Source organism: Eulemur rufifrons, chromosome 26, assembly GCF_041146395.1.
Source record: "Eulemur rufifrons isolate Redbay chromosome 26, OSU_ERuf_1, whole genome shotgun sequence".
Taxonomy (NCBI): domain Eukaryota; kingdom Metazoa; phylum Chordata; class Mammalia; order Primates; family Lemuridae; genus Eulemur; species Eulemur rufifrons.
Genome location: NC_091008.1, coordinates 6,075,313 through 6,089,128, shown reverse-complemented (window position 1 = coordinate 6,089,128; position 13,816 = coordinate 6,075,313). Strand labels below are relative to the sequence as shown.

At 47.1% G+C, this 13,816-nt stretch overlaps 1 protein-coding gene across 1 annotated transcript in view; it reads right to left on the bottom strand.

Annotated features, from left to right (window-relative positions):
- PAPSS1 (3'-phosphoadenosine 5'-phosphosulfate synthase 1) overlaps nucleotides 1-8,695 on the bottom strand; it is a 68,838-nt gene extending 60,143 nt beyond the window's left edge. The window contains exon 1 of the mRNA XM_069459049.1: nucleotides 8,619-8,695. Coding sequence (XP_069315150.1) covers nucleotides 8,619-8,678 — 60 coding nt within the window. The 5' untranslated portion in view covers nucleotides 8,679-8,695. The remainder of the gene's footprint in view (nucleotides 1-8,618) is intronic.
- Nucleotides 8,696-13,816: the final 5,121 nt, after the last annotated feature.

The window sequence follows — 13,816 nt, the reverse complement described above, 5'->3', positions numbered from 1 at the left end:
TTGTAAGACTCTAAAGGCCACTTATACATATAATCTTCTTCAAGACCCCCCTTCTTTTTCTTCTGCCCCCACTCCAGCCAAATCTTTTCTAGATTCTGGTGCAGAAACACAACATTAGTGACTCATTCAAGGTCAAGAGTGAGTTATTTCCTTCCACCTCTAAATTTCTGTTCTCAGTCTTGGATGGATGGGCTTGCTCTATCCACAGGATAGAGAAACCAGGCTTATTCTTGTAGTCCGGGTCCCGTTTTGTAGAAATATATATCTGGCTTTGTGTCCATACACCCAGGCAGGCCCTGTAACATTTCCTGACCATAATCATTCATTTTTATGAACCATTTAATACTTGTAGATGTCTTTTCGTCCATAGGTGTTTTACTTCCTCAGGAAAGTAGATTAAAGGACTATGAGTTACAATTATTTGTACTTTTTTTTTTTTTTTTTTTTTTTTTTTTTTTGAGACAGAGTCTCACTCTGTTGCCCGGGCTAGAGTGCCGTGGCATCAGCCTAGCTCACAGCAACCTCAGACTCCTGGGCTCAAGCGATCCTCCTGCCTCAGCCTCCCGAGTAGCTGGGACTACAGGCATGCGCCACCACGCCCAGCTAATTTTTTCTATATTTTTTTAGCTGTCTATATAATTTCTATTTTTAGTAGAGATGGGGTCTCGCTCTTGCTCAGGCTGGTCTCGAACTCCTGAGCTCAAACGATCCGCCCACCTCGGCCTCCCAGAGTGCTAGGATGACAGGCAAGAGCCACCAATTATTTGTATTTTCCACAATGTCCAACCTCCTTTCTTCTTCCTAGTCAGTGCTCATAAAAGTTATTACTAGCTACAAGACATTTATTTTAAAGTATAATTTGTTTTCTCTGTGTAACTTGCAAATGAAATGACAGAGGTTTGGAAATGTTAAGTCTAGCACAACTGGGACAATTCATTTAATACTTTCTACATTTAGAACTAAATGACTATCAAACCTGTCACTAGGCTGACATCACAAGGCCTCCAATATTTGTGGTGTGCATTTTCTACACGGACTGCAAACTTCTGTCCTCGTCACCCACATAAATGGCTCTTTTGGACCCACCCTAATTTCCACACGGGCCATTTTGTTGTTTTTCTCTACTTCCCTGTGGGGAAAATTAACTTTTCTGTGATGCCATTTAGAGAATTTCAGGGTTTTTGAACTTATTTTTTTTTTTATAACGAACTCTGCAATTTAAGTGAAATTTATAAAGACACAAAGCATATACCAAATATCAAACATAACTCTGGATTTCAACATCCTTCACCCATCCCGCCACCCACTTTACACTGTTAACCAGTGTGCTCCTCCAGAGAGAAATCCCTAAAATGGTAACAGGCACAGTTAACTTCCAAGACATAATGTGGATAAAACTAAAGGGATGGGATCATACAATGTGAACACACTGCAAAGAGTGTGGACTACGATGGGAAGAAACCTTGAGTTCCTGATCATTGAAACCTTTATTTCACAGTTAACTTATAACTTAAATTAATACATCGAGGGCCGGGCGCAGTGGCTCACGCCTGTCATCCTAGCACTCTGGGAGGCCGAGGCGGGAGGATCGTTTGAGCTCAGGAGTTCAAGACCAGCCTGAGCAAGAGCGACACCCTCTCTGTACTAAAAATAGAAAGAAATTATCTGGCCAACTAAAAATATATATAGAAAAAATTAGCCGGGCATGGTGGCACATGCCTGTAGTCCCAGCTACTCGGGAGGCTGAGGCAGGAGGATCGCTTGAGCCCAGGAGTTGGAGGTTGCTGTGAGCGAGGCTGACACCATGGTACTCTAGCCGGTGAGACAAAGTGAGACTCTGTCTCAAAAAAAAATTAATCTATTGAATATTAACAAGTCAAAGATAAATAGCAAAAGTGACAATCACATATCCTTGGAAGTTGAGAAAACCACTGGAATAAAGAACTACCCTCAAAATTCAATGTAACACAGCCAGGCTAGGAAGCTTATGGAAACTTCAAATGTAAAGCAACAACCACGCTACAGGGAAGCTAAGACCGCCGGGCACCCTACCAGAAGCCAGGGGGATCAAACTGGCAAAAACCAAGATTCCAAAGTAGCCACTATCCCTGGAAATTTCCTTGCCCTGTGAGGAGAGTAAAAATACCTGAACACAGAAATACATAATAAGTAGAAATAAATTTTGGCAGCTATCCCAAAGCTGCAGCTAAGACCCGCATTGTCCAATGGAGCTTCGGAGATGATGAAAATGGTCTACACCGCACTGCCCAGTTCCTGTGGCCACTGACCACATACGCAGTACTTGAAACACGGTTAGCACCACTAAGGAACTAAATTTTTTATTGTATTCACTATGAATTAAATTTAAATTGTCACATGTGGCCAATAGCTACTGGACGACACAACACAGATCTAGACCACGCTGTCATCATTCTTGTTGTTGCTGTTGTTGTTAGTTAACAACAAAAGGACATTCTTGGCAGAAGTTCGGGTTTCCCTTTTCTTCAGTCAATGTTTTTTTATTTTTTTTGAGTCAGAGTCTCACTCTGTTGCCCGGGCTAGAGTGAGTGCCGTGGCGTCAGCCTCGCTCACAGCAACCTCCAACTCCTGGGCTCAAGTGATCCTCCTGTCTTAGCCTCCCAAGTAGCTGGGACTACAGGCATGCGCCATCATGCCCGGCTAATTTTTTTGTACATATATATTTTAGCTGTCCATAGAATTTCTTTCTATTTTTAGTAGAGACGGGGTCTCACTCTTGCTCAGGCTGGTCTCGAACTCCTGACCTCGAGCGATCCTCCCGTCTCGGCCTCCCAGAGTGCTGGGATTACAGGCGTGAGCCACCGCGCCCGGCCTGGCAATGTTTTTAATATCACCTTCCTGGCTCCAGGGTCGGAACCCGCCAGGCCAATGCTCTGAAGAGAGGGTACACCGGCCTCTTGCTTGGTTTTGCTGTGCTGTGTTTTCCACTTGCGCATTCTTATCTCATTTTTGTACCACCTCAGTCTTTCCCGAAGTCTAGAATGGGCTGCCGCCCTGCTATTAACGAAAAGCATCTAGCAGTTTATAAGAGAACAAACTGGGAAAGACAGAATTAGTAAAAGAGAGAATTATCTCATTCATTCGTTTTTTTGTTTGTTTGTTTGTTTGTTTGTTTGTTTTTGAGACAGAGTCTCACTCTGTTGCCCAGGCTAGAGTGAGTACCATGGCGTCAGCCTAGCTCACAGCAACCTCAAACTCCTGAGCTCAAGCGATCCTCCTGCCTCAGCCTCCCGAGTAGCTGGGACTACAGGCATGAGCCACCATGCCCGGCTAATGTTTTCTATATATATATTTAGCTGTCCATATAATTTCTTTCTATTTTTAGTAGAGATGGGGTCTCACTCTTGCTCAGGCTGGTCTCGAACTCCTGAGCTCAAACGATCCGCCCACCTCGGCCTCCCAGAGTGCTAGGATGACAGGCGTGAGCCACCGCGCCCGGCCTCATTCATTCGTTTTTTAGTTAACTCTCTCCCAGGTAAAATGTAACACCCGTGAGGGTACGATCCTTTTCTTTTTACCACTGCCTCCCAGCACCTGAAACCAAGGCACACACAAAGTAGGTGTTAAATATTTGAGAACCAATAAATAACAACAAGAACAGTGCCCATGGGCCAGTAATCACGGTGCTTTAAATATATTAACTCATTTAAACCTCATTCTAACCTACGAGGTATGCACTGTTAGCCCCACTATGAGGAGTGTTTTATTGACCCCATTATTACGGATGAGGATATTGAATCACACAGGGGTTAAATAACACGTCCAAGATCACCCAGATGGTGACAAAACTGTACTCTGAATCCTACCACATATGGAGTTGATTCCCTTACTTAAGCTGTGCTGAAATCTTAATAAGTTATCCAAGGATTTTTAATCTCAGAAGCACCCAAGCTACTCTGCACCCTGTCCTTCATCCCCATGTTGTCGTATCAGAAGTGCAGCACAGGCCGGGCGCGGTGGCTCACGCCTGTAATCCTAGCACTCTGGGAGGCCGAGGAGGGAGGATCATTTGAGCTCAGGAGTTCGAGACCAGCCTGAGCAAGAGCGAGACCCCATCTCTACTAAAAATAGAAAGAAATTATATGGACAGCTAAAAATATATATAGAAAAAATTAGCCAGGCATAGTGGTGCATGCCTGTAGTCCCAGCTACTCGGGAGGCTGAGACAGGAGGATGGCTTGAGCTCAGGAGTTTGAGGTTGCTGTGAGCGAGGCTGACGCCACGGCACTCACTCTAGCCTGGGCAACAGAGTGAGACTCTGTCTCAAAAAAAAAAAAAAAAAAAAAAAAAGAAGTGCAGCACATATACAAAACATCTATGATGAATTACGATTCCGTGATACGTGACAGTAGCAGAGAGTGCAACGCAACACAGAGGTGCACGAGCAATTCAGTCCACATGCAACTGCATGTATGTGCCCCTGGGGGCCACACGCTTCCCACAGCTCAGCTGAAATAACACAAGGCTCTAAAGATTTCAGCCCCTGATAAAAAGTAACAGGCACCCCATGCAGAAGGCAGGCTTGTGCACAATCGCGAGCACGTAGGGTACGGAAGGCAAGCTGGGCTGAGCTGTGGAAATGCGGGGAGCGACGGGGGAGGGACTGGCAGAACAAACCCGGGCCAGACCGTCTGTGCTTCTGAATGCCACGCTGGTTACCAGACCCTGCCTGGGCAGCAGCACCCAGCGCCGCTGCAGGCAAGGCGGGGCCCAGCAAGGGATTCAGCCCAAAACCACTCCACGAAATGGGTGAACGACAGCTCAGTGCCCCAAATGTCCCTCAGCCCAACCAACACACCCCAAGAGCAGATGAGCAGCGGTCCCACCGGAGAAAGGTTCCATCAGATACTGACACTCCTCACATCTGATGCTGTGCCAGACGGAGGGACGACGAAGCTCCCAGGGACAGGAGATTCTTGATCTTTCTTTTACTATTCTGGTAAACACATAGAGGTATCTTCCTGGAACTCTAACCGTTTCCCAGAGCCAGAACACGACATTTCCCTGTCTCTTTGCCCACTGTCTCTCACGAATGCACTTCCTTTAGCTGATCCTTAACAGGAAATATCACCCGAAGCTTAGTATTTGGTCCCACATTTATTCTATATTCTCTAACGCAAATTTAACCACCAAATCTTTACTTCCAACCTCCACCTAACTCAATCCCTATAACTGTGTTATCCACATGTTCCTACTGAGGATGTGAAATGCGGCTAGTCTGAATTGAAATGCGTTAAAAAAAAAAAAAAAAAACACTCCAGATTTGAAAGACTTAGTACAGAAAAAAGGTAAAATATTTTATTAATGATTTCATACTATGACATTATTAAACATATTTATATTGAAATGATAGTATTTTGGATATATTAGGCTAAAGAAAACATGTTATTGAAATTATTCACCTGTTTCTTTTTACTTTTTTAATGTGTCCTCTAGAAAACTTTGAATTACATAAGTGTCTTATATTTCTGTTTCTATAGACTATCTCCACTAATCAGTCCCTCAAAGCCACCACTAACAAGCTCTAGGACATCTCTGTGCCTCAATTTCTTCATCTATAAACCGGAGATACTAATTGGGATAAAGAGGATGGTAACAGTAAGAATTAACTTCTTTAACCTTTGTAATATCCCTGTGAGGCTACATTCCCGTTTTATAAATGATTAGAGAGAGGCACAGAGAAATTAAGTGACCAGCCAAAGGTTACATGTTTAATCAACGGTGGAGCCAGATTCGAGCCCAGGTAGTCAGCCCCAGGATCCTTACTTTTAACCACTGTCTCCCGTGATGTCTACCTTGGAAATGCAAAAATCCAATGAGTTAATTTAGATAAAACATTTCAAACTGCACCTGGCACACAGTAAACTCTCCTTCAGTGTTTATTATGCCCTTTCCCCCTGCCCCTGACCTACCTCCCAATTTCCCTGCAGGCAATAACCTTCCTCCCCACTTCCAAGGATCAAAACTTCGGGATCATTTTTTAACACTTCTCCCTTTTTCATCCTCTAAATCTAGTCAGGCCCTCCACACTTGTCCTTAAATGTTTTGAATGCAGCCCCTCCTGTATTGCCACTGCCCCTGAGCCAGCCTTTCACCACCCCCCACTGTGGACGAATGATAATAACCAGAATATAAATAGTTCTCAGGTGCCAGGCAGGCTACTAATCTATTAATTCATTTAAACCTCACTAGAACCCTGTCTGGTGGCCAGGGCTTCTGCATCTGGGCTCTAGCCGTGTCTCCATTTCTTCAGCAGACAGGTCTTCTTGGATTACCAATCCTATCCCAGGAGGAGAACTTTAGAGGACTGGGGGTTCTTCGCACTTGCGTCCCCATCAGCTGATTTAAGTATATAAGAAGAAGAGGTGGCGGGTGGTCTACAGAGAAGAGAAAAGACTTTGCAAGCCCCATAAAAATTCTAGCCCCATCAAAAATCTCCCACAAAATCAGGTCTTAACTCTACTGCCAAACATTGGCAAGAGCACAACCTAGCCCCACCTTACCCATTCAATCTTTTTTTTTTTTTTTTGGAGACAAGAGTCTCACTCTGTTGCCCTGGCTAGAGTGCCGTGGCATCAGCCTAGCTCACAGCAACCTCAAACTCCTGGGCTCAAGCGATCCTCCTGCCTCAGCCTCCCAGGTAGCTGGGAATACAGGCACGCGCCACCATGCCCCGCTGATTTTTTCTATTTTTAGTTTGGCTAATTTCTTTCTATTTTTAGTAGAGACAGGTGTCGCTCTTGCTCAGGCTGGTCTCGAACTCCTGAGCTCCAGCAATCCACCTGCCTCAGCCTCCCAGAGTGCTAGGATCACAGGCGTGAGCCACCATGCCCGGCCTACCCATTCAATCTTATCTCCTCTCCCCAACAAAGACTCCCCAGAGTAGTCAAACAAGTGTCTTCACTGTCCCTGGAGTAAAAAATAATAATTCTTAATCCCAGCAATTATTCACACAGTTTCTGTCTGCCCCAGAAATCCGAGCTCCTCCATTAAACCTCTCCAAGAAGCCCACACCAAACTAACTTCTCCTCTAAATTACAATAAAGCTTCTAACATCACTCACTGCGGTCCGCAAAGACATATTCATCACCGGGCAAGTGCCGGGTTACCACCCCAGCACAGACCATGAACAACCAGAAGGCAAAGCACTAAGTCCTACATTTTTCATCTCCATTTCTGGCACAAGTTTCCACATAAAATACTCACTAATTTGGCAAACAGAGTAAATAAAAGCACAGTGCAGGCGACTTCTCGGGCCCCTCTCTCGGGACCCATTAAAAAAAAAAAAAGGACAGTGTAACCGAAATTATCTGTAAATATTAATTAGCCAATCATATTTACGTAACCGTGAAATACCTGAAAGTAACAGAAGCAACACAGTCTCAGTTTCAAGGTAGGGTTTCATTGCACTTTCAGATTACCTCCTTTTCTCATCAAAACAACCCGGTGAAATACACACTATTCTACCCTTAAGTCAGCTGAGGTTCCAATAAGTCACAACATCAACAGCTAATAAATGGCAACGTTGAGAACGGAGACCAGGCCAGGGGTCCACGCTCCTCCCCCCCTGTCCTAACCCACCTTTTACCTCCTTTCCGGCCTCACCTCGTATGCAGAAGTCACACAACTAAAAGGAGAGAGGAACCGGAGGACAATCCCTGCTGATAACAGATACAGTAAATTAATGATTTCAAAAGAACATCTGCCCGAAATAGCTTCTTTTTTTTTTTTTTTTTTCCTTTGACTCATCAAGGGCAAGCAATGATTTGGAAAGAAAGCATTTAAACCTCACGATGCCACTGGACTGTGAAATAAAAATTTCCATCCAACCCCAAAACCAGGGCCTCGCCAGACTCCACAGCCGGCCCCCACTCTCCACTTCCAAATCTGAGAACGAGGCTGTTTCGTGTCACAAGGTAATGAAGGCAGGAAACAGCCTCCTGAGGACACAGTCAACTGGCAGTTGTCGCTGAACGTTCTCCCCGCACGTCTGTGTCACCAGGCACGGAGTCCCCGAAGCCCCCGTGCGCGGTGACGTTCCAATCTCACACGGGGACACAAAGACCCTCAGTCCCGGGCGGCCCGGCTCATGAATGGCCGCATTGTTGGGCGCTCCGCACGCTGGGGCTCAGGCACGCAGAGACGCGGTGATGGAACGGAACCCGGGCCCCGCCGGCCCGGCCGAGGAAACCCTGGACGCGCGCGCGGCGCCCCCTGCGCCCCCTGCGCCCCCTGCGCCCCCTGCGCCCCCTGCGCCCCCTGCGCCCCCTGCGCCCCCTGCGCCCCCGTCCCCGCCGCCGCCCACGCGCGGGCCGCTCCGGGGATGCGGGCAGCTCCCGCGCCCCGCGCCGGTTCGCAGCCGCCACCCGGGGTGACGGATTCTGCTCCGGTCCCAGCGGGGCCGCGGCGCCGGGGCACGGGCGCCCTTCCCGCGGGCGCAGGGTCGGGCCGCACCCCGCGCCGCCCACCGCCCCGGAACCCACCCCCGCGCCCCGGGGAGGATGCGGAGGAGCCGGGACCGAGGCAGCGGCGAGCGGCGAGCGGCGGCCCGACGCTCCGACAGCCGCCGCGGCGCTCACCCAGCTCTGCGCGTCGTTGCTCAGCTTGACTTTCTTGCACAGGCTCCCGGGCATCTCCATGGCCGCGGAGCGCGCGGGCGCCGGCAAGGGGAGCGGGCGCGGGCGCGGGCGCGGGGCAGGCCGGCGGGGCGGGGCGGGGCGGGGCCGGGGGGCGGGGCCTCCTCGCGGCGGGGCGGGCGCGCGCCGACGTGCGCACGCGCTCGTGCTCGTGGCCCCGGATTGAGTCCGGGGCAGGGCACGCAGGGAGGGGCGAAGCGGCGCCGCAGCACCGGAGGCAGAAGCTGGGGGCGGGGCTTCCGCGCTCGGCCCGACGCCCCGCCCCGATCCCGAGGAAGGGGCGGGGCCCGGGAGGCGCGCGCGGAGCCTAGCTGCGTGCGCCGGCCGGGCGCGAGCACGCGCAGAGCGAGGGGCTGCACGGGGGGACGCTGACGTGGGCTCCGGCCCCTCGGTTCCTCCGCGGGCCTGGCCGCTTCCTGTGCGCCGGGTCCGCGCCCCCCTCGGCCCGGCCGCGTCTGCGCAACGTTCTCCGGCCCCCGCAAGGGGACGCTGGATTGACTGAGCGGCTCCTGCTCCACGTTACACTTGCTTTAAAATCCTACTGAACGCACAATTTGAAAAAAAAAACTCAACAATGTCCCATGTCTAGACGGCAGTCGTTTCTCAACGGGGACCGGTGACGACGGACCAGGTGCCTCCTCCCCGGCTTGCAGACCTCGCTTCGTAGCAGGTACCCGACTAGGCCAAAAGGGGCTTCTGCATTACCAGCTACTCAGGAGACCCTCGGGGACCGAAATCCAGGTCTGGGTGACCCAGGCTGGAGCGCCGGCCCGCGGAGAGCCCTTTAAGGTTCACCTGCGTACCCCAGGGCTAGTTCCTGGGAGAACGGGCCGCGGTGTGGCCGAGCTTCCTCGGGTTGTCTCCTGTCGCCCCTCCCAGTGGTACCCTGAGCTCCCTTTTCCGTGGTTCCTCCGGCACCCAGAGTTTTTGCAGCCCTCCCCATCTGTCGCACAAGCACCCCACAACCACCCCACAAGCGCACACCAAGACCTGAGACCGCAACCTCTTAGTAGCGAGCAAATCAGCCTTTTACTGACCCCACTGCTGCTGTCTTTTATTTTTTTTTTTTTTTTAGAGAGCGGTGGCATCATCATAGCTCACTGCAACTTCAAACTCCTGGGCTCAAGCCATCCTCCTGCCTCGGCCTCCCGAGTAGCTGGGACTACAGGCATGCGCCACCATGCCCGGCTAAGTTTTTTCTATATATTTTTAGTTATCCAGATAATTTCTTTCTATTTTTTTTAGTAGAGACGAGGGTCTCGCTCTTGCTCAGGCTGGCCTCGAACTCCTGACCTCGAGCCATCCTCCCGCCTCGGCCTCCCGAGTAGCTGGGACTATAGGCTACCACACCTGGCCAAGTAGACCACACCTGGCTAATTTTATTTCTTTGTAGAGATGGTATCAGTGACAGAAAAACAAGTGAGAGGTCATGGAAACGAGAAAAATAGGAAGGAGAAGTGATAGAAAAACAATAAGGAGGAAAAATAACCAGGGGAAGCAGTTATTTCAGTCTTAAAGAATGGGGTAATTAGGCCATGGAACACTGACTACCAAGTTACTGCTCTTTCCCTACCATACGTATGCTAGAAAGAATGACTGAAACATAACCTGTAAGTCATGTCTATACCTGGAAAGAACTCAGTCTCCAATACAGTGATGTATAGTTATGAATAATTATAACTAACCTTTACCTAAACTACTAATCTATAAAAGGAAACACATAGAAGTAGATAGTGTCTTTTCCACTAGCAGAGACAGACCCATTTCTCCTTAGAAAATGTACTTGCTTCGCACCCTTAAGGTTTGTTCACAATCAGCTCTTCACGCATACTTGCTGAGTGTCTGTCATCTTTCTCTGTGATTCTTCCAAGCCTGGAGCCCAAGATCTGAGGCAACACTTCAAAGTCCAGCCGTGTACTGAACCGTGACAACGGGGTCTGGCTCTTGCTCAGGCTAGTCTTGAACTCCTGACCTCAAGCAGTCCTCCTGCCTCAGCCTCCCAGAATGCTAGGATTGCAGATGTGAGCCACTGCCCTGGCCTACTGTCTTAAATTAGGCCCTCCCTATATCCAACCTGAATCATCACTAAGCCCATTCCCTAAACATTCTCCCACGTGTTGCTCTCCACACCCTGCCACGCACACCATTCTTGACCCTGCTGTCAGAGTGGCATTTCTAAGACGGAAATCTGACCTGATTATTCAACAATTGAAAATGTCAATGGTTCTCTTAAGCTTTGTCTAGGGGATTCGTAATCTCGGGTCTATATGTAGAACTGAATTTCAGTATAATTCTGAATTCTGCCCATAACAGGAATGAGCTTGGAAGAGGATCTCAAACTTCCGATGAGAAGACAGTGCCACTTCTGGTATCAGCCATTTCTCCAACAGTCTTGGTGCTTGTTAGAGGGAAATGATGTTTAGATCTCACAGTCTGGGTTCTAGAACTGCTCACTGCTGTAAGTTAGCCCTCACTTCTAATGTTAGTGAAGACTTTTTAAGGTAAAATATAAGTTTACACTGATACTATCAATTCAAAGTCATGGTACCAGACATGGGTCATGCAAATGAGCTGGAAACATCTTGTCAAACCAGAAACAAAAAAACTATTAAAAACTACTAGGACTAGGCCAAGCGCGGTGGCTCACACCTATAATCCTAGCACTCTGGGAGGCCGAGGCAGGAGGATCGTTGGAGCTCAGGAGTTCAAGACCAACCCGAGCAAGAATGAGACCCTGTCTCTACTAAAAATAGAAAGAAATTAGCTGAACAACTAAAAATATGTAGAAAAAATTAGCCGGGCATGGTGGCGCATGCCTGTAGTCCCAGCTACTTGGGAGGCTGAGGCAGGAGGATCGCTTGAGCCCAGGAGTTTGAGGTTGCTGTGAGCTAAGCTGACGCCACAGCACTCTAGCCCGGGCAAAAGAGTGAGACTCTGTCTCAAATAAAAAAAAAAAACTACTAGGATTATGTCAAACAGACTCAGGAACCAATTTAAAGAAACTTTCCCATGTCAAAGATAGGACAATTGGAACACTAAAGGGATAATAACAACAGGATATTGAAACATATCAAATAGGTTTCAACCTAGGTATACATAATGGTAATTTAAAAAGAAGAATTTATTGTCACATTGAAGAATGTTAGTAAACCAACTCGTTATTGCAAAAACTGGCAAATAAAGGGGGCAGATTAAGCATTTACTCTGCTTTCCTTGGACTGTTAGAACAGATAACCAAAAAGTTGATGAAGGAAAATTTCTCTTTATGGAAGTACAGCTAATAAATAATGAAGAAATGATAGAATTATAACATCACCATTTTACACCCTTTACTGAAAGAATGGATAAAGACTGATCCTTGACATCTGCTCACATAATGAAAATAAAGACCATCATTTTTTTTCTCTCCTGATGAAGCAGTCATACAAAAACCAAACAAAAAATATCAAACTTGATTCTAATCAAGCTTTTAGGACTAATCATAACATCAGTTTACAGTTAACACAGAGGAAATTGCATCTGACAAATGCAATCAGTCAAATCCAAACTGTGGAAAGCTCTACTCCATAAATGACCTGATTCTTCAATAATTCAAAGACGGGGCAAAAAATGAGAAAGAATAAAATAAAACTTAAGAGAAAAATCAAACAATTGAAATGTATGGAACATATGTGAATACCGATTCGAACAAAAAAAAACTTCTTAAAAAACTTATGAGGCCATATGTGAAATTTGAAACGTTCCTGAATTCTTGATATCGAAGACTTTCTTTTCTGGTGTGATAATAGCAGCGTTATATTTTTAAAGGAGTTATTTGAGAGATGTATACTGATTTACCAGTGGAATGGTAATGCCAAAAATAGAAAACAAACTTGGGTTCTTGGAAGTTAAAAACATAATGGCAGGAATGAAAGAGAAGGTGAAGAAGATATTGCCCAGAATGCAGACCAGAAAGCCCAAGAGATGGGAAAGAGAAGAGAATTTTTTTTTAAAGAAAGAAGGAAAAGAATGGTCCAGGAAACCCAACATCCAAATAATAGGAGTTCCAGGAAGAAAAACAGAGAAAACTCACAGAAGGAAATAACCATGAAAATTATTCAATAACATTTTCTAGAACCGAAATGCCTGAGTCCTTCCCTGAATATTCAGCTGAACAGATAAAAATCAAGCACACGAAGCATAGCACTGTGAAATTTCAGAACACTGTTCCCCAACAGTCTCAAATTCTTTGGAAATCCTACAGACTTCCAAGGAGATGAAAAGTTCACAAATAAAGATTCAGAAATAAAAACGAATTCGAAGATACCAAGAAAAAAAAACACTGAGAGTTAGAAGATACATGGAGCAATACCATCAGAGTTTTGAAAGAAAAGTACTTCCAACTTAGAATTATTAGGCACCCTTTCTCAAGGATATATTGGAGGACATACTCTATGAAAATGAAAGAAGAAAGACATGGCACCCGGAAAGTGAGGATTTCCACCCAGGAGACAGCCAAAGGGAATCCCCATATTGACAGAAGAGAGAGAGCCCAGGATGACTGCTGTGAGCCGGGCCTAGGGCAACCGGTGAGGAGGCTCTTAGCGAGGTTAGAAGCCCTCAGAACCTTCTTTTAGAAAGAGATGAATTGGCCAGACGCAGTGGCTCACACCTATAATCTTAGCACTCTGGGAGGCCGAGGCGGGAGGATCGCTCGAGGTCAGGAGTTCCAGACCAGCCTAAGCAAGAGCGAGACCCTGTCTCTACTAAAAATAGAAATTATATGGACAGCTAAAAATATATATAGAAAAAATTAGCCAGGCATGGTGGTGCATGCCTGGAGTCCCAGCTACTCGGGAGGCTGAGGCAGGAGGATCCCTTGAGCCCAGGAGTCTGAGGTTGCTGTGAGCAAGGCTGATGCCACAGCACTCTAGCCCGGGCAACAGAGCGAGACTCTGCCTCAAAAAAAAAAAAAGAAGAAGAAAGAGATGAATTGGATAGAGTATCTGCTGGCAGTAACCATATTGGAAATGGTTCAGACAACTGGCAACAAGTTTGGGGTTAAATTAGTGATAACCACTTAAGAAAACTAAGTCATCAAAAAGGACACATCTATCCTGCCTTTTCTATACAAACTGCATTTCAGGGTAATCAAACAGTTG